This window comes from Symphalangus syndactylus, chromosome 19, assembly GCF_028878055.3.
Source record: "Symphalangus syndactylus isolate Jambi chromosome 19, NHGRI_mSymSyn1-v2.1_pri, whole genome shotgun sequence".
Taxonomy (NCBI): Eukaryota; Metazoa; Chordata; class Mammalia; order Primates; family Hylobatidae; genus Symphalangus; species Symphalangus syndactylus.
In genome coordinates, this window is record NC_072434.2 from 84,543,142 (window position 1) to 84,564,542 (window position 21,401).

Genomic DNA, 21,401 nt, shown 5'->3' on the forward strand with positions numbered 1-21,401 from the left:
TGTTACAAGACAAGCAAGCTGGCCAGGGTGGCTGGCCTGGTGAGCAAGTTAGGACAGATGGAGGTGGGTAGAGAGGCTAGGGAGTAACAGTAGTTGAAACCAAGCCTTGTGGGTCCCTGTGGAGACAGATTCTCATCTGAGTGAAATGAAAACTTTCAATGTAGCTTAACAGTATGTTATGCTGTTTAAATACTAAATGCCTTTTATTTTTCTGTAGCATTGTCACATATATCAGCTACCATGTGGCTAAATTGGAAATGTCAAAATGACCATAAAGAGTGACTGCTGGCTGAGCGTGGTGGCTCACGCCTGTAATCCCAGCACTTTGGGAGGCCAAGGCGGGCGGATCACGAGGTCAGGAGTTCGAGACCAGCCTGGCCAACATGGTGAAACCCAGTCTCTACTAAAAAAATATAAAAATTAGCTGGGTGTGGTGGCGGGTGCCTGGTAATCCCAGCTATTGATTCGGGAGGCTGAGACAGGAGAATCGCTTGAAACCGGGAGGCGGAGGTTGCAGTGAGCCGAGATTGCGCCGTTGCACTCCAGCCTGGGTGAAAGAGCTAAACTCCATCTCAAAAAAAAAAACAAAAAAAACAAAAAAAAAACCAAAAACAGTGACTGCTGTACCTTGTGTCCAGGGTCTGGTCTGCATGCTAGTCAGGGGTGCAACGTGACAGTCAGGAGAGAGAAACTCTCGTCTTCACCTTGCCAACAACCACTTGCATTACGGGCTTTGAATTTCTCATCTGAAAGGTCAGAGGATGGATGAGATGAGTGGTTTTTCAGGCTCTGATTCATGGAGCACGAGGAATTCCTTGAAGGCCCTTTCATTTTTATTTTTATCCTAAAGGCCCTTTTATTTTTAAATTTGCACGCAAGCTTCACTTAGAAGAAAGTGCCCTCTCGCTTAAGAAAAAAAAAATCCCTGACTTGGTTATGCCTTAGGTTTTTTTAGCACGATGAAATTTGCAGTCTCATAGAATCTCAAATGACATGAGGACTAAAAGAGAAAAACCGCTTCAGAATCCCTTCTTACCCAGTGTCTCTTGGTGACAATGTTCATTATCTCTCCTTGAAATCAAGGGGCAATTTGACAACAGTTAGACCAGGCTTTTGAGCTCCCATCCTTCAACCTTGGTGAGGTGGCTTCTATCGTGATACAGACTTCAGCTAAGTGAATAATATGATCTGTGAAAGGCTTAGAAGGACTTTCTGGCACAATTTAGAAACTAGCAATTGAGACAAATAAGGATAGTTGATCTATACAGGGCATAGGAATATCCCAATTTTTAAAAATGACATGAGCATTCTCATTGTATGTGTTATATATACTGAAAAGTAGTCATATCCTAATAACCCAGTTATATAATTGGAAGAGAGACTGGATATTTTTGGTACTTATGGTTAATGCTGTATTTTAGTGAAAGTTTTACTTTCTGATTGAAGAAATAGGAAAATTGTCCTTTAAGATACTGACTGTCTGCTTCTTTTCCAATCTAGAATCTCAATCTGCTGTTTCAGAAACTCCCAAAAAATGCTTGGATGCTGTCCAGAAGGTAAGATGATCTTATTAGGATGCAGATTCCCATCTGTCTTATTTGTCTTCAGATTGTGACAAACTCTGCGATTTATCTTTCCATCTGCCCGGCTGGCTAGGATGCCCTTGTTTTCCCTAAGCCTGCAGTGGAATCCAGTCAGGCAGAAGGGGATGTTTTCTTCCATTTATTTTTTCATAGAAAATCAGCCTTGAAGTGGAACTGAGTACAAGCTTTTCAGAAGCTGTTTTATTCTATATCCAGCCAAAGAGTTGGGCCCAATAACAGCTGGCTCCAGCAGGAAACGGTGGCCACTCCAGGGAGAAGTCTGCGAGATGTGCCTGCTCAAATAGTCCCATGGCTATGATCTTTAAATAAAAAAATCTGTCAGAGCTTTGCTAAAGTCAAATAAGATTCTTATTACTTTGGTGGATGTTAACAAAAATTTGTCAGAGCTTTGCTAAAGTCAAATAAGATTCTTATTACTTTGGTGGATGAAACATTAATTAGTATCTGTTTAATGTCCACAGAAACTTTTTTTTTTCTGTTACTGTATTAGTCCGTTTTCACGCTGCCGATAAAGGCATACCCAAGACTGGGCAATTTACAAAAGAAAGAGGCTTATTGGACTTATACTTCCACATGGCTGGGGAGGCCTCACAAGTTCATGGCGGAAGGCAAGGAGAAGCAAATCATATCTTACGTGGATGGCAGCAGGCAAAAAAAGAGCTTGTGCACAGAAACTCCCATTTTTAAAACCATTAGATCTCGTGAGACCCATTCACTATCATGAGAAGAGCATGGGAAAGACCCGCCCCCATGATTCAGTCATCTCCCACCAGGTCCCTCCCACAACATGTGGGAATTATGGGAGCTACAAGATGAGATTTGGGTGGGGACACAGAGCCAAACCATATCAGTTACCAAAGAGCCAAAGTTTGTGGGGGTTTTTTCTTATGCTAAAGTGGATTTCTTATTTAAAAAAAAAAAGCTGCAAGAAAGGAAACATTTGTATGGAATAGTAACTGTGGGTAGCAATTGCTCTTTTGGCTATAAAACTATTGCTTACAAACCAATTTACATTTTCACCCAACTATGCTTTTGACAGTAACTTAGTATTAGAAATGAACAATAAAAAGATGTGTCTGTTCTGTTGGTGGTCTAGGAGAAAATGAGGAGACACATACTTGGGTTTTACACCCGGATCTATTTCTGATTAGTGTGATGACAACATGCTTAGATTACCTGGGACATAAGGTTCTTCTCTGTAAAATTAAATTATTGCTAATCTCTGAGAACTCATCAAAGAATAAAGTAACTTCCCTTTAGAAAAGAATCCCTGTTATACGTGAAAGTTGTGCTCCCCCTGGGGGAGAAATTGGGGTATAACATTAGTTGAAAACAGCACCTGGGTGCTTTTCAAAAATACAGCTAGATTAGCTATCCTTAAGGACAGTTCATTGAAAAAGCAAGTTTTTCCAGCTTATTGTGATGGGAGCAGAGGCCTACATCAACTTGGTGGCACTTGGAGAGGCATGGTGGACTCAACTGATGGTTCCTTAATTATCTGCAATGATTAGCCCACAGCAAATAAGATAAAGAAAGATAAAAAGCTAAAAAGAAATAGTAAAGTCAGCAATTATTAAGAAAAGTAGTACCCTCAAATCTTCCCTCACTTTTTAAGCCTTTTTTTTTTTTGTGGAAAGCATGGCTAAATTGTGATTTAAAGGAATATATTAAGTTTTTCCAAATTCTTACGTCCAGGACGTATATGAATCAATTGTTACATATGATAATGTTAAAGAGAACCTGAAGAGGAAGTATTTGATGATATCAACAGTGATAAAACCTGTACAACATTGCTTTCTATGTTATGCTATTTCAAGATATATATTCATGTGTGTAACATTATAGAGTGTTTTTCCTGAGCAATGGACCATGGTAAAATATATTGCAATAAGCAGAAAACCTAATGGAGTAGGTTATTTAAAAACACTTGATTTTACGACTTGAAGACTCAAGGGTGAAATAGATTGAATAAATGTTACATCTTATCCTTGTTGACAGTGAAGTGTCTGGAAGTCAGGAAAATTAATTGGGAGGTAACAATATTTGGAAGCAATCGATTTTAAGCACCCAACAATGACATCACTTACTTTTGGAATCATTAACTCTTTGTCATACATGTATTTTATGGGCTGATTCTTTTCTTAGATGATATGAGTATGTTTCATGACAGCCTAAAGTAATTGGCCATAAAGGGGATACAGAAAACTCAAATTAATTGTCAACCTACTGTATACTTGTTCTTTTACTCTATGACCTTAAGAAATCCTTACAATAATCCTTTAACTATTATAATGCGCATTTAACTGCTAAAGAAAATGATTATATGTGGTAAAAGTAACTTGCATAAGATCACAAACTTGATAAAGGGTAGGCCCACTATTTGAGTATAGATCTGTTTGATTTTATACTTATACTATGATAAAAATTATGCTTTTACATGGGTAATCACCCTATGCCAAAATCATCAGATGAGATTCTAAATTTATTTTATTTTATTTAAACTATACCATGTATGAGCCAGATGTCAAGATACCTTATAGAGGCAAATAGGTATATATTCACTTATACGTTTTGAAGTTTTACTAGAACTTTGATGTGCTAAGTTGTGTTAATTTTACTAACTTTAGTGCTTTGTTATGTAAAAAAAAATATTTTTCGTGGAAAGTCCTTGCTTTTTCCTTCTTAGTCACTAGATGGCAGTTCTGTATCTCTAAATGCAGATGGAAATGAGAGGTTTGAAGGCAGTTTTCTCAGTATGAATGATGAACCTAAGAGATTTTTCTGGTCCATCCGGTGCTGCCTGCGTTCTTCTGTGGTCGTAATGCGAGATCCCCAGGACTGCTTAGTCAGAGGCTTGCAGCCGAGTTGGAAAGCATCCTCTCTAAGTTATTCTTCAGATGTGCGTTCAGACACCTGTTCTCTCAATCTGAGCACATTGGAATTTATTGAATGAGTTTTGACTGTTACTCTTTCTGTAGTTAATAATTCTGAGAGCTCAATATCCCTAGAAAAAACACATGAGTCATAAAGCCTTTCCTCAACTCACAGGAGTAGAAGGCTGTGGTGTTGCCAGAGAGTCTGATGCTTAAAGCAAATACAGCTGGCACTCAAGTGAAAAGAATGGACTATAGCTACTCCTTGAATGCTTTTATTGATGACCCTGTGGAATTAGGTTTTCAAATAAAATTACATTCTTTAGGCCTCACTTACTGATTATTTTAATTTCAGGTAATATGCTCTGAAAATCTGCCCTATCTGAAGAATTATGTCATAAAACTGAAATGCGACTGTCTTTTGATTCTGTTTATTTAAATCTTTGGCATTTCAAATATTTAAACTGTAAAGCCTTTTACACTCTATAGTATATAATAGCTTAGTGTCAATTATTTTATCTAAGAACATTTACTTCTAAGTTAAAGATTGGTGTATGGTAACATGCTTCACCTGGTAGCCACCTAGTTTCTAACTTTTTGCTTTTGAAATTATATATACAATTTTTGTTTCAAAGCATTTTTCTAAAACTCTTGATATCTTTCTAATGTAAATGGACTAGTTGGAAAGGAAATGGAATAACATTTTTTAAAAAACTCTAGCTCTGGGTAAGAATTGAAAATAACAGGCAATTGAAAGTCAGGTCTTTGCACCTTAGAATATTTATCATTTATCAATAGTCACATCTATTACAAAGTGCTAGATAATAAAAAGGAATTATACGATATCAGCACTGTCTTCCCCCATATGTTGCATGGTCTGTATGCAAATAAATTCTCAAGTGTCAGAAAAACACTTTGCTCTGATCCAGCCCTGCCGAGTCCCCTCATTGCCCAATCTAACTGCAAATTTATTTGAAGAAGTAAATATTTTTTTATTGGATTTCCTTAAAGTATCTGTTATAGTACTCTTTATGCAATGGCCACTCAGTTCCATTAGTTTCAGAAATAATTTAGGAACAAGTCAAGGAAACAGCTGGAGTAATGTGGAGTAGCCTTGTCGATGGTCTTGGTTACTCAGAAGCAAAGTTTGAAGGGCAAAAGAAGCATTGGTGAGATCAAAAGAAAGTAGTGGGGTAAAAGTAATTCTGAGGAAATAATGCTGGAGACTAAATAAAACAAGCCATTTGAATTGGGGTAGAATGTCTTAGACATATAGAAGGGTTCTAAAGAAACATTGTTGAATGTGAGGTCTTTCTCAACTCCAAGGCAAAAGGTAATATGAATTTGCAAAGTAATTGGAAACCAACAAAACAATAACCCACAAGACAAGTAAATAACTAAAATAAGGCAGAGTAAGAAACACAAGTCTTAAAGGAGAGAGAGAGAGAGAGAGATACTTGGGTCTGAAACCATAAGTTAGTCATCCTTGAAGTCTTCCTCAGTGTCTCATCATTCTTAGGTCCTCAATAAATAGTTTAACCAATAAATACTCTGACCTAATGAGTCTGGGAAGGGGCAAGCGAGAGATGGTTAGGAAGGGAAGAGAAGACAGGATACCCTTAGGGCAGTGCTGACATTGAAGACAGGTAACATTTTGGAAGGTATTTATCATACTATGTTAAGAGAAAAAAAGGATTTTTTTTTTTTTTTTTTGGGTGCGGGAATAATTTTTATTCTGTAGAAACTCCAAGGAGCTCAGAGAAAAATATAGACATTTTAGCTTAGAAATAATCATAAAACTCTTCTATGAGTTTTAAGAATGAAAACCAGCTAACATCTGGAAAGCAGTTAGAACTTGAGATGAGAACGTGAAGAAATAATTGGATGTCACGGATTGTTTTTGTTTTTCCTTGGGGTGGTCAGGCTTGGAGGTGAAATGAAGTAATATCTTTGCTCTATTGAGTTTTAGATGGTGTAAAACTAGTTTGCACTATGCAACATTATTAATGGCCTGTGGAGAAAGGCGAACAGTCCAAGCAGCTCATCTAATGGGGGTCGTGGAGCTGATAAAATTTCTCTACTTATAAAGGAGGCTTGTCTTTTATTGAACATCTGCTGACCTACTGTGTGCCTGTGTGCAAGGTATTTGTGGTAGATATTGAAGGAAATACGAAGAATTATAAGACAAAATCTTGGTTATTAAGAAGCAGACAGTTAGAAGAACATACCTCTTTCACGTACATGAAATGATTTGCGAGATGCAATGTAATTCTGCCAAGATAAACTTCACAAAAAGGGGGAAGGTTGTTGAGAGACTACAATTAAGGGCAATTTCTTAGGAAGGATGAAATTTAGATCAAATCGTTATTTTTGGATAGGTAGAGGGAAGAAGAGTGAGTATTTCAGATCAGAGAAGAGAGTAAAGGTAGAAAATTGGAAGTGAATACGGCACTGGGTGTGGGGCCAGGGAGAAGCGCAATAGTCCAGGTGACCTGAGTGGCAGCTTAGCTGGCAGCTGCCCTGGAGGCTCGGTTTTGCTTTCCTCCTCCGGGGCCTCCTTGGCCTGCAGCCTGACAGCGCCTTAACCCAGAGCCCAGTCTTATCTGGATTACTGCAATATTCTCCCGATGGATCTCTCTACTTCCAGTCTTAACCCTTCTAATCTCTCCTCCACAATGCCTCCAGAGTTATCTTTCTAAAATCCAGATTTGCTGATGTCTGATATCTGCTTAGACTCATCCGGTGACTGCTCATAGCGTTTGAGAAAATGTTCAGACTCCTGAGTTTGACACATGGGGTTTTCCATTGCCATCCTCAGTCTTCAGCATTGTCACTCACTATTTCCTGTATGATTGGCTGGCTTGTTCCAACCCTAAAAAATACACTAGTTTTTTTGTTTTGTTTTGTTTTTGTTGTTGTTTTTGTTTTTTTAATCTTTAAGATCCTTCGTATCTGTCTTATACATATATTTCTTCTGCACTCCTATTCCCTTTTTAAAAATCTACTTCTTTTTTTAATCTAAATTTGTCTAAACTTGACTTTGTTCTAGACACTGGACTTGAGAAGACTCAGTCTAGGGTGCATTTCGGGAGTGGTAGAACATTTGCTTATATTCATACCATAGTGGTTGAGGATCTGGGCTTTGGACCAGTTTTCCTGGGCACAAATCCCAGTTATTCCACTTTTAACTGGGGAACTGTCAAAGATAAACAAAGTCAGACATTAGTTAAAATGGTAAGGACAGATTTTATATCAGTGGCAACTATTGCGCTAGGGAAGAGTCCAGCGTGAACCAAACTCAACTTTGATTTGTACAGAGGTGACCAAGCATTTTAAAGGGAGAATAAAGGAATAGGGAGAAGGGTGAGTGGAGGCTCAGGAGACTCAGAAGTGAAAAACTGCAAAGGGTTCATTAGTGCAAATGAGATTAGGCCAGCTGTGTCTGCTAACTGGCAGTTATAAGAAGTGAGGAGTCTGTCCTCCGCCAGAGACTAGGAAAGAGGCCCTATCCTCAGGTGAAGCCTGAAACAATCAGTAAGTCTTTTTGGCAGCCTTGAGTTTTCTTAGGCAGTAATTTAAAGAGTGGTAGGATTATCTTTGGGATGCAGCCTTTAGTTGTTAGAAACTCTTAATGTTTGCTCAAGTCTTTACAGGCCAAGGTTAAGGCCTAGTTGAGAAGAGGGCTCAGAGGAGCCTGGCTAGAGCTTGATCAAGGAGAGAATCTTTGTCAGAATTTAGGAATAGCATTTTACTCTGTGTGCCTTAGTTTTCTCATCTATAAAATGGGTAAGATAAGAATTCCTATCTCTACATTTTTTTTGTGAGTTTTAAACATATTTATGTAAAATGCTTTGGAGGAGTTCCCGGCACTCAAAATGTTAGCTCTTTATCATTATTGTTGTTATAGTTGAGCAATACTCTGGTTTTGAAAGTTGCTTTCATTGCATAGGTGGTCCTCATTATTCTTGGATTTGCATGTATTTGCGAACTCACCTACTTGCTAAAATTTATTTGGAGCCCCCAAATCATATTCATATGGTGCTTTCATGGCCAATCGCAAACGCGCTCCAAGTGGCGAGAAATTTTAGTTGCTTGAACATGTACTTTCCCAGCTGATGTTGAATGAAGTGAAGGCTTTGCCTTCTTCTTTCAGCTCTCATTCTGTAAATAAGAGTATTTTTGTGGCTGTGTTTTCACATTTTTGTGCTTTTTCTTGTTGGTTTTACTGTTTGAAATTGCCTCAAAGCGTAGAGCTGCCGTGTTGTCTAATGTCCCTATGTGCAAGAAGGCTATGTTGTGCCTTGTGGCGAAAACACATGTCAGATAAGCTTTGTTCAGGCTTGAGTGATGCTGCTGCTGGCCATAGGAAATCAGCAATATATATTTAAAAAGGTGTCTTTCAGCAGGAACACACATTTAAAAAAGGTAATACATTGATTGGTTGACAAAAATGTGACCAGGGGCTTGCAGGAATCTAAACCTGTATTTTTTTTCTAGAAGCAGTATTTCAGTATTCACTAATTTGATGTTCACAAAGACTTTATAGGACAAAACTACTATGAATAACAAGAATTGACTGTATCTTTTTAAATTCTCACAATAAGGCTGGGTGTGGTAGCTCATGCCTGAAATTCTAGCAATTTGGGAGGCTGAGGTGGGAGGACCACTTGAGTCTAGGAGTTTGAGACTAGCACTGGCAACATAGGGAGACCCTGTCTCTACCAATAATAATAATAATAAAAAAATAGCTGGGCATGGTGGCATGAGCTACTTGGGAGGCTGAGACAAGAGGATCACCTGAGCCCAGGAGGTCAAGGCTGCAGTGAGCTACAATTGTGCCACTGCACTCCAGCTGGTACAACGGAATGAGACCCTGTCTTGAAAAAAACAAAACAAAACAAAACAAAAAAACCCAACATTCTCACAATACCCCTTTGCAGTAGGCAGAGTGAGTGATGGAGTCTCCACATTTTATGGGCTATTCAAGGTCTTATGAGACTAATAGAGGATTTAAAACGTTTTATGCTCAGTAGTCGGGAGCCATGAGTTTTTGAGGAAGGAAGTACCGGTGAGCAAGGAAGTTTAAGGAACAATTACCTGGCAAGGGAATGTAGAATTGATAGGAAGAGGGAGAGTGGAGCCAGTTAGGACCAGCTATTAAACTCTCAAAGTAATTCCATTACTTCTCAACTAAGGTGCTGATGTGATACAGGAAAAGTAGCAACCAAGAATTGAAATGATGGGTTTGGTAACCATGTCTAGGGTGTAAATTAGGCGGTGTGGTTTGCAGACTATCAGTATTAACTGGGAACTGGTTAGATATGCAGATTCTCAGGCCCTACCCAGACCTACTGAACTGGAAACTGTGGAGGGGGGCCCCAGCAATCTGTGTGTGTTTTTTGGTTTGTTTGATTTTGTTTTTGTTTTGATACAGAGTTTTGCTCTTGTTGCCCAGGCTGGAGTGCAATGGCATGATCTCGGCTCACCGCAACCTCCGCCTCCCAGGTTCAAGCAATTCTCCTTCCTCAGCCTCCCTAGTAGCTGGGATTACAGGCACCCGCCACCATGCCCAGCTAATTTTTTGTATTTTTAGTAGAGACGATATTTTACTATGTTGACCAGGGTGGTCTCACTCCTGACCTCAGGCGAACCACCAACCTCGACCTCCCAAATAATCTGTGTTTTAACAAGCCCTCTAGGCGATTCTGGTGCACATTGAGTTTAAGAGACAATGAATTAGAGAAATGATCGAAAGATGTTCCCAAGCCTAGGTAAACTACAGGACAGGCAAAGGAATATTTTGTTGGAGGATAAGATGCTTGATATTATGAAACATACATTTGATCTTAATTGCCATCTCCTGGCATACAACTCCTAAAATCCTTGGAATCTTCAAAGTGGTTAAGTATCTTTTTTTATGCTACTGTTTGTTGTCTGGTAACTTCAGGATAGGGCTGGTCCACAGAAAGACCAAGGCGTAGTAAGAGGGTTGGGACTTTCTGCCCCACCCCCCAGCCTCGGGAACTGGGAGGGGCTGAAGTTGGTCACCAGTGCGCAGTGTTGTAATCAATTGCACCTACATCATGAAACCTCCATTAAAACCCCCAAAATGGATGGGGTTTGGAGAGCTTCCAGATAGCTGATGAACACATGGTTTTCCTGGAGGGTGGTGCTTCCCTTTTCCCAAGCCTCTCCCCATCCATCTCTTCATTTGCATCCTTTGTAAGATCCCTTCTAGTAAGTCAGCAAAAGTATGTGTTTCCCTGAGTTCTGTGGGCTGGTCTAACACATTGAACCTGCGGAGGGGGTGGAGGGATCCTGGATTTATAGCCAGTTGGTCAGAAGTTGCAGAGGCCTGGACCTGTGGCTTGCATATGAAGTGGGGGCAGTTTTGAGGATGAGCCCTCAACCTGTGGGACCTGATGCTACCTCCAGGTAGATAGTGTTAGAATTGATTTGAATTAGAGGACACTCATCTGGTGTCTATAATAGAATTGATTGCTTGCTGGAGGGATGAAATCTTTGCACATTTTGATGACAGAGGTCACAGAAGTCTTCTGTTTTCATTGTTGAGTAAGAGAATAGAGAAAGCATTATGGTTAGGTTTTTTCCTGTACCCTCAGATGCACTTTAAGGAACAGGGTAGCGTAATCAAATAGCAGTATTAGCTAAGCAGTCACAATATGGAAGTGAAGTATTGATGAGAGAGAAAATCTTGGCAGTAATCACTATCAAGATGAGAGACCGAAGATGTAAAAATTGATGAACTCTCCCAGTATATAGAGAGCAGATAGTAGGCTAAGTACAAAATCTCTATTCCACCCCCCCAAAAAATCCAAGGGAAGAAACAGAGAAGGAAATGAGGAGGAGCAGTGTAAAATTACAGAAGCCAGAAGAAAAGAGTTCCAAGGGGGAAGGAATGATTAATAGTCTCAGATTCTTTATAAAGGACAGGGTTAAATCTATAGTATTTGGCAATAAGGACACCACGAGCAGTGCTGAGAGTAATTCCATTAGAGTGGCAGGGCCAAAAGGCAGCTCTACCACTCCGGGTAATAGTTCAAATCCACTCCATTTGATTTTCTCCAGGCTTTATTCTTTAGGAAGATTTTTCTTTTTTCTTTTCTTTCTTTCTTTTTTTTTTTTTTTGGAGACGGAGTCTCTGTTGCCCAGGCTGGAGTGCAGTGGCACGATGTCGGCTCACTGCAACCACTACCTCCCAGGTTCAAGCAATTCTGCCTCATCCTCCAGAGTAACTGGGATTACAGGTATGCACCACCACGCCTGGCTAATTTTTGTATTAGTAGAGACAGGGTTTCACTATGTTGGCCAGGCTGGTCTCAAACTCCTGACCTCAGGTGATCCGCCCACCTCAGCCTCCCAAAGTGCTGGGATTATAGGTGTGAGCCACTGCGCCTGGCCAGGAAGATTTTTCTTAAAAAACCAAACCAAAACAAAAAAGATATTTGAGAAGAGTTGGGTGTTAATACAAGGGAGGCGATTAGGAGGTGAAAAACTGAGCTGCACTTTCCATCCATAGATCATTCAAGGAAAGTGAAGCTGTAATAAAATAGTGCTTTCCTTCCTTGCATTACTTGAGACAATTAAGGGATAGATTGCTTTAAAGTATGGTCCAGTACCTCCTGCAACTCTAGCTCAAATAAGTAGAAAGAAAATTCTCAATATGTGAGCAGGAACCAAAAAGGCTGGTTCTTTTTGCCGTTTATCTCCCTTTTTTTCCGGCTCGCTTCCCCAAATGTTTATTGCTTCCACTGTGTTTGTTCACTAAAGATCATTGCTTTAACCTTCCCATTGTATCAGCTCCTGTGCTAAAGAGATGTTAAAAGTAATACAGCCAATTATGATTTCTAATGTATGCCTCTCCCTTCCATATCACATTTCTCGTTCATCAGTGAAGGAATGGAAAGAGATTTGCTATGTCCATTCCAGTTCAGAAATGTGATAATTTCCATAATTCATCATGTATTTTATCCTAAGGATTATAGAGATGCCATCTCAGCTCCCTGTGTGAGGCTCTTTCCCATAATATGTTCTATTTTAAAAAGCCTTAGGCAAGTTATTTACCATTTACTATCTGTTCTAATATTCTTTCTTGAAATTTCCCTTTCAAACTTAAAATTGCTTGTATTTTAGTTTTGTGCAAAATTGCATCTATGTAACACCTCGATCTCTTTCCCTGTGGGATCATGTGTAGCAGATGTTAACATATTATAAACTGGAATGCCATTGGTTTGTTCCAAAACTAGGATGTTTCTGAATTTAGAACATGACAGCCTGGCGTGGTGGCTCACACCTGTAATCCCAGCACTTTGGGAGGCCGAGGCGGGCGTATCACGATGTCAGGAGTTTGAGACTAGCCTGGCCAACATAGTGAAACCCCGTCTCTACTAAAAATACAAAAATTAGCCCGGCATGGTGGCTTGTGCCTGTAGTCCCAGCTACTCGGGAGGCTGATGAGGGAGAATCACTTGAACCCAGGAGGCAGAGGTTGCAATGAGCCGAGACCGTGCCATTGGACTCCAGCCTGGGTGACAGAGTGAGACTCCATCTCAAAAAACAAACAAACAAAAAAGAATATGACAAATAGAGAATTTATATGCTTCTGTGAAGAACAGAATTCCTATTTTACAGATGTTTAGAGGTATCCTAACTTGCCAGTAATGTTGCTTTAGAATTTAGCAGAATTTGAAAAATCTAAATATGGTAGAAAATTAATTATATATCTCATGTTAAAATTTATAAAATAAATTATTACAGTGTTAACTTACCAATAAGCAGCTTTTAAATTCTAGGCTTTAAAAGTATCCCGCTTACATAATAAACATAATAAAGTTTCAAAGATGAGCAAATTAACTTTTCAGCAAAAGCTTTACTTGAGTGTATCTTGGCTTCTTTTTTGACAGTTGTAACCTTAATGTTACAGTAATGTTTTCTTTTTCTGGGAATCAGATAATCTTCTGTTTGGAAAAATATTTTTGGTGAACATTTTATTTTTTAATGGAAACTTGTATTTTGTGATATGCAAGTGTTCAAACAATTTATAAGAGTTAACCATCACCACCCACATATAAGATTATACAGGAATGGAGGAATTTTGGCTGACTCACTGTATATAATTATTGAGCCAACGTAGATGGCAGACTCTACCACTTATGATTCAGGGTTTTGAAACAGTATTTTAAAGTACAAATAATCTCAAAATTGGTAATCTATACAGCATATTAATTATTGTATTGACTAACTAAAAATAGATTTAACCTTCCTCCATTTATAAGGATGCATCCATTATATAGGTTCTGTACAAAATTGCCAAGGTTCCTTTTTTCTTTTTCTTTTTTTACAACAAAATTTATTTAAATTTTTTGATAGGAAAAGCCATTAGCCTTCGGTAAACTGTTGCACAATCACTGGAAATGCTGAGTGAGAGTCTTTCTGAAAACTGTAGAAGGCTAAAGATAATGAAAAATGCATCTCTTCATTGTCAAGTCCTTTGAGAATCTGATAGGCTCTATCTAGCTGCACCCTGAAGAGACAAGATTAAGTTCCAGGCGCTGGACACAGAGGAACAGGCTCCTAACTGGAGGGCTTTCTACGGACAACAGAGCGCCTGGCAGTCTCTTCGAGATTAAATCTAGGCTGTGTGGGAGGGTGGGCCCCGCAGAGCTTCATTCCACTTTGTGTGGGTCCTGAGAGTAGGGTGTTTGCTTAAATGGCAAGAAAATGTATGGCCTTTTTTCCTGATAACTACTAATATCTGCCATGTAAATTTCTTTATAAATCCCTGAAAGAAAACGACCTGTATTAGAAATCAGCTTACTTCTGACAAGCAATGGAGCTTTCTCTAGAGCGCTCTACAGGAAATATCTCAGCTGACTTTCTGAATTGGTACTCTCTGAGAGCCAGCCGGCCCTTGACTGATAGCCCTGGATAAAGAAGGCCAGATAAGATTCTTTGAAGACTCTTAGCTAAATTCAGAGCCTCAAATCCTACATACATTTGGCTACTCTGTAGTAGTGGATTGGTGGCCTTATTTTACAGGCTAGTCAGTTAAGGTTTGAGATGCACTTAATTGCTCTGCTTGTGTGGAGTAGAAAAGGGGGATTGTAACATTAATACAGGGCCGGCCGGGATTTTAGGGTGCAGGTAAGGATAGGTCATAGGGAGAATGAAGATTCTAGCAAGTTGGTTTTTTGTTCTCTCTACAGTGGGAATAATGTAAGAAGCAGATAGTTTGTTGCCCTCAACTCTTTGTTCATGTTCTCTTCTATAAAAATGATTTGTACAAAAAAGTTTTGTTTATAAAAATTTTAGTCTTTCATCTTTGCAGTCTGTTATCATCTTTATGAATTTTTTGACTCTTACACCTTCCTGGCACCACAAGGCTAGCATTGCTGTATTTATTAAAGATTCAGATTTGGAATTTTGTCCTCTTATCACTACTTCCTCTGCCATTTGTTAGCTCTGGTTCTTATTGTATCTTACATTTGAAAACCTTTGGAGCTTATGGGGTATATCAATTCTTTATTTTCTCAACTTTTTATTATCTAAGTACCCTCAATTATCAAGTTGTTTGAAAAATAAATAAAATACATAACAGAACAATACACACTAATAAATCGATCATTTATAAAATTAGATCCATCCCCAAATCCCTCTCCTTTTAACACAGACCATCTGTTATTATCCACCATGCTTTAGTTTGGCAGGGTCAGTTTATCAATGATTTTTGGATGTTTTAAACCACATGATACAAATGCAGCATAAAGTGAACTTGTTAATCATGCAGAATTTGGAGGGTTTCTTGAAGTCAGAGAAGGCGATGGTGGAGAACTTGAATCACATGAACTGTAATTGATTTGTGAGCACCTTGTGGAGTTAGCTAATACAGTAAGAATGATGATGTGACAGATGTGTTTAAAAAGTGAATTTGCATATTAGGATTGTCAGAGGCCTTTGGGGAAATTAATGAGATTCTCAAATACTACAAAAAAGGACCATCTTTTCTTAAATGGTGATATGATGTCATATATCATGGCACCATATATTTTTGTTAAAAATTAGCACTGAAAATAATTTTAATTTTAAGAATTTGTGTATCTTTCCATTATGATAAAAGTTGTTTTGAATTAAAATGACACCCTTGCTAAATTTTTTTAAGGGAAAAAAGTGAATCTTTTTTTCATAATTTATTCTGAAATATCAGTACCTGGGTATATCAGTCAGACCTTTTGCAGGAACCAGAAACTATGCTAGGTGCATGAAACAGAAGTGTTTACTATAAAATCAGGTGTTTTATGGGAAGTTTGGAAGGTTTGAAGCATCTGTGTCTAAGGTGACACTTTTCAAAGAAATCAAATACAACTGGATTATCAGGGGAGTTAAAACTTTTGAGGAGTTTTTCCTTTCGGCCAGAACTGCCATCTCCCAGTAATTCACCAAAATGACAAACACAAAGGGAAAGAGGAGAGGCACCCGATATATGTTCTCTAGGCCTTTTAGAAAACATGGAGTTGTTCCTTTGGCCACGTATATGCGAATCTATAAGAAAGGTGATATTGTAGACATCAAGGGTATGGGTACTGTTCAAAAAGGAATGCCCCACAAGTGTTACCATGGCAAAACTGGAAGAGTCTACAATGTTACCCAGCATGCTGTTGGCATTGTTGTAAACAAACAAGTTAAGGGCAAGATTCTTGCCAAGAGAATTAATGTGCATATTGAGCACATTAAGCACTCTAAGAGCCGAGATAGCTTCCTGAAACGCGTGAAGGAAAATGATCAGAAAAAGAAAGAAGCCGGCCGGGCGCGGTGGCTCACGCTTGTAATCCCAGCACTTTGGGAGGCCGAGGCGGGCGGATCACGAGGTCAGGAGATCGAGACCACGGTGAAACCCCGTCTCTACCAAAAATACAAAAATTAGCCGGGCGTGGTGGCGGGCGCCTGTAGTCCCAGCTACTCGGAGAGGCTGAGGCAGGAGAATGGCATGAACCCGGGAGGCGGAGCTTGCAGTGAGCCGAGATCGCGCCACTGCACTCCAGCCTGGGTGACAGAGCAAGACTCTGTCTCAAAAAAAAAAAAAAAAAAAAAAAAAAAAAAAAAGAAAGAAGCCAAAGAGAAAGGTACCTGGGTTCAACTAAAGCGCCAGCCTGCTCCACCCAGAGAAGCACACTTTGTGAGAACCAATGGGAAGGAGCCTGAGCTGCTGGAACCTATTTCCTATGAATTCATGGCATAATAGGTGTTAAAAAAAAAAAAATAAAGGACCTCTGGGCTGTAAAAAACAACAACAACAACAAAAAAGTTTTGAGGCCACCATTGCAATTTGTAGAGTGGACATTTGAATGTTATTGTAGAGAAGCTTTGTTTTCAGACCTTAACTGCTAACAGAGCAGTCCAGACGTGGGAATATGATCCTTACCTCATTCGACTTTCTGAATCTTTGTGTGGCTGCATCTAATTGGATGAATCTAGCTGCAAGGGAGTCTGTAAATGTAGTTTTTCTTTGTATTTCTGTAAACGGGAAGGGGAGGATGGAGATTGCGAGAGCCAGTCCAAAGTAACCAAAAGAAAATTTAAGTGGATTCTACTTAAGAGATCTTTTTCTGGTACTGGGTATCATGTGTAATGATGCAGTTACATTTTTGACTGGCTATGTAAATTAGAAAGTTTAAAAAAAATCCCAGGAATCTTCACAGCACTAGTATTATGACCTCTGTTACCACTAACTTGGGTGCCATGTGGAACTAGCTGGCCTGTGATGTGGGGCAGAAATCCATGTACAAAGAGGTGTAATAATTGGCCGGGCGCGGTGGCTCACACCTGTAATCCCAGCACTTTGGGGGGCCGAGGCAGGCGGATCACGAGGTCAGGAGATCGAGACCATCCTGGCTAACATGGTGAAACCCTGTCTGTACTAAAAATACAAAAAAGTAGCCGGGCGCAGTGGTGGGCGCCTGTAGTCCCAGCTACTCAGGAGGCTGAGGCAGGAGAATGGCGTGAATCCGGGGGGCGGACCTTGCAGTGAGCCGAGATAGCGCCACGGCAGGCTGGCCTGGGCGAAAGAGTGAGACTCCGTCTCAAAAGAAAAACAAAAAAAGGTGTAATAATTGTTACTGTGCTAGGCCATTATTAGGATCATTTTCTTTTTATTACTATTGTTATTTTTTATATTTTTAGAGGCAGAGTCTCACTCTGTCTCCCAGGCTGGACTCCTGGGCTCAAGTGCTCCTCCAGTCTCAGCCTCCCAAGTAGCTAGGACTACAGGCACACATCACCACACCTGGCTATTTTTTTTTTTTTTTTTTTTTCATTTTCGTAGAGATGAAGTCTTGTTATGTTGCCCAGGCTGGTCTTGAACTCCTGGCTTCAAGTGATCCTCCCACTTCAGCCTTGGCAAGTGCTGGGATTACAGGCATGACCACTGTGCCTGATCAGAATCACTTGTTCTTCTGCGTGTGTGTGTGTGTGTTTATATAATAATATCCTTTAATTTTATGCTATTTTCATTATATTCAAATTTATGATGAAACAGAGCTGGCCTAGGCAGTAACATTTACAAACTGAGTTTTGGAAAACTCCTCCAGAATCTACTTCTTACATGCTATTTATCAACTAACCTTTTTTATATAATCATCATTCATGAAAAAAGAAAACCATAGTTATGTACCAGTATAACTCAAGAAATATGTTTTAATGATTAAAGGTCACCTTTAAGAGTATGCTGGAAAAACGAAAATGATCTGTGCATTTTACTAATCCAGTCAGAAATACTGACTAATTGTACTCCTTATTAAGATAAATTTGGGTGCTGGTTTTTTGGCTTCTGGTTTCTTCTTGTACTTACTATCATCATACAATTGGAGAGTGGAATTATGTATAGTGGCCATACAGGATGTTAAAAATGGTTATGTTCCATTGTGGAAGACAGTGTGGCGATTCCTAGACCTAGAACCAGAAATAGCATTTGACCCAGCAACCCCATTACTGGATATGTACCCAAAGGAGTATACATCATTCTCTTATAAAGATACATTCACACATATGTTCATTGCAGCACTAGTCACAATAGCAAAGACATGGAGTCAACCCACTTGCCCATCAATGATAGACTGGATAAGGAAAATGTGGATATATACACCATGGAATACTATGCAGACACAAAAAGGAATGAGATCATGTCCTTTGCAGGGACATGGATGGAGCTGGAAGCCGTTATCCTCAGCAAACTAACACAGGAACAGAAAATCAAACACTGCATGTTCTCACTTATAAGTGGGAGCTGAACAGTGAGAACACATAGACACAGGTGGGGAACAAGGCACACTGGGGCCTGTTAGTAGGAGTAAGGGGAGGGAGAGCATCAGGATAAGTAGCTAATGCATGCTGGGCATAATACCTAGGTGATGGGTTGATGGGTGCAGCAAACCACCATGGCCCACGTTTACCTATGGAATAAACCTGCATGTCCTGCACATGTATCCCAGGACTTAAAATAAAATTAAATAATAAAAAAGGTTATTTTTTTTTTCACTATGGGCTACTTAAAAACTACATGGCAATATAGTTTTTTCCAAACTGTGCATTACAAATACTTTAGTCTCTTGTGTAGATGTTGGTGAAAAATAATGAGCTTTTAAGGGGTGAGTGTGTATGTGCATGTATATATGCCTGAATAACATATAAATTCTCAAAAATCTTGCCTATTAAAATGGGTTACATTCCTTTATTAGTTGAAAAGTCAATTATTTTTCAGTTTCCTTTCATAGTAAGGGCGACCTCTTTTTTTTAACAATAGAAAATTAAGGAAATCAACAGTTTGTAGGGGTTGTGTCTCTAAACTACTGGTTGTCTTCAGCTGTCAGCAGACATCATGATTGACCTTCGCAAGTTAAATGTTGTAGCAAAGGATATAGTTTCCAGGCTGGGCGTGGTGGCTCACGCCTGTAATCCTAGCACTTTGGGAGGCTGAGATGGGCAGATCACGAGGTCAGGAGATCGAGACCATCCTGGCTAACAGGTGAAACCCCGTCTCTACTAAAAATACAAAAAATTAGCCGGGTGTGGTGGTGGGTGCCTGTAGTCCCAGCTACTGGGGAGGCTGAGGCAGGAGAATGGTGTGAACCCGGGAGGCAGAGCTTGCAGTGAGCCAAGATCGCACCTCTGCACTCTAGCCTGGGTGACAGAGCGAGACTCCATCTCACAAAAATAAATAAATAAAAAAGATATAGTTTCCAAGGAAGGAAGTAACAGAGGTTAGGATTAAGACTACTAAATTTAGCAGGGTGCAGTGGTGTGTGCCTATAGTCCTAGCTACTTGGGTTGCTGAGCTGGGAGGGTGGCTTAAGCCCAGGAGTTCGAGGCCAGCCTGGGCAATGTAGCAAGACTTTGTTGTGGAAAAAAGGAAGGACTATTAAGTTTACATTTCCAGACCGTGTGCGGTGGTTCACGCCTGTAATCCCAGCACTTTGGGAGGCCGAGGTGGGTGGATCACCTGAGGTCAGGAGTTTGAGACCAGCCTGGTCAACGTGCTGAAACCCTGTCTTTACTAAAAATACAAAAATTAGCCGGGCGTGGTGGCACATGCCTGTAGTCCCAGCTACTCAGGAGGCTGAGGCAGGAGAATTGCATGAACCCTCAAGGCAGAGGTTGCAGTGAGCTCAGATCACACTATTGCACTCCAGCCTGGGCGACAAGAACAAAACTCCGTCTCAAAAAAAAAAAAAAAATTTACGTTTCCTTCATAGAGATGGGGGGAAAAAGTTGTTCTAAAGATTTTTATCACATCTATCGTAGCACCCAAAAATGCCTCATTTGTAGTAAATACCCTTTCTGTCTTGTCCATCTGCATTTTTTCCACTGCAAATGGGTTGGATGTCTATTTAGATTTAATAAAGAAGATGTTTGCTTTTCACTTTGTGGAGATATTTCTTGGTTCCAGAGTTTAACCTTAGCAAGCAGGGTAAGAGTTTAATTTTATACTTAATATTATCTTTATATTATCTGTTAATTATTCTTCCACAATATGTAAAAATCAAGTCTGGAGTATAAGTGTCAGCCTCCCAGGTGGGTAAGAAGCATGTGCATGTGGACCTATGGCTCTTTACCATGGCCTATGGGGATCATCTGGAACACCCTGGAACACTCTGGAGTGTTGCAGGAAACCCTGGAACACTGAAGAAATAGTTCTCAACACAAGAAGTCTCTCATCCTCTCTTTCCCTTTTATTCCAGCCTTGAGTGAGCAAATCCACATCTGTATGAGCAGTAATTAAAGTATGATTGACACTGCATTAAAGTATGATTTTCCACAAGACTGGGGCTTGTCTTCCTATGTTTGTTTGTCTTCCTTTCTCTCTATCAATTCTTTCTTCCTCTCTTTTCATCTGTTATTCATATTAAATTTACCCTTAAGAAGGCAATGCCCTTCTTTCTACTCAAAACTTGTTTTTTTTCTTGAAGGGTTCCTGGTTGATTGTGAGTTTTAGGAAAGGAAGACACTACTTAGATGTCAGAGTGCCCCATGTGTTGGCCAGTTGTTATCAGCCATCTTTTTTTTTTTTTTTTGAGACAGTGTCTCACTCTGTTTCCCAGACGGGAGTGCAGTGCAGTGGCGTGTGATCATAGATTGCTGCAACCTCGAACTCCAGGGCTCAAGCTGTCCTTCTGCCTCAGCCTCCCAGGTAGCTGGGACTACAGGCATGTGCCACCGTGCTCAGCTAATTTTTTTTTAATTTTTAGAGAGGTGCAGTCTTGCTATGTTGCTCAGGCTGGTCTTGAACTCCTGATCTCAAGTGATCCTCCCACCTCAGCCTCACAAAGTGCTGGGATTACAGGCATGAACCACCATGTCTGGCCATCAGCTGTCTTTATAAATTGTGAGAACTGTCAGTTATCACTTCCTGAAA

At 39.8% G+C, this 21,401-nt stretch overlaps 1 protein-coding gene across 3 annotated transcripts in view; it reads left to right on the forward strand.

The window, feature by feature from the left end:
• Positions 1-21,401, forward strand: part of FMN2 (formin 2) — a 392,431-nt gene that overhangs the window by 96,752 nt on the left and 274,278 nt on the right. For all 3 annotated transcript variants that reach the window (XM_063613470.1, XM_055234932.2, XM_055234935.2), the window contains one exon: positions 1,501-1,556. In XM_063613470.1, coding sequence (XP_063469540.1) covers positions 1,501-1,556 — 56 coding nt within the window. The remainder of the gene's footprint in view (positions 1-1,500; positions 1,557-21,401) is intronic.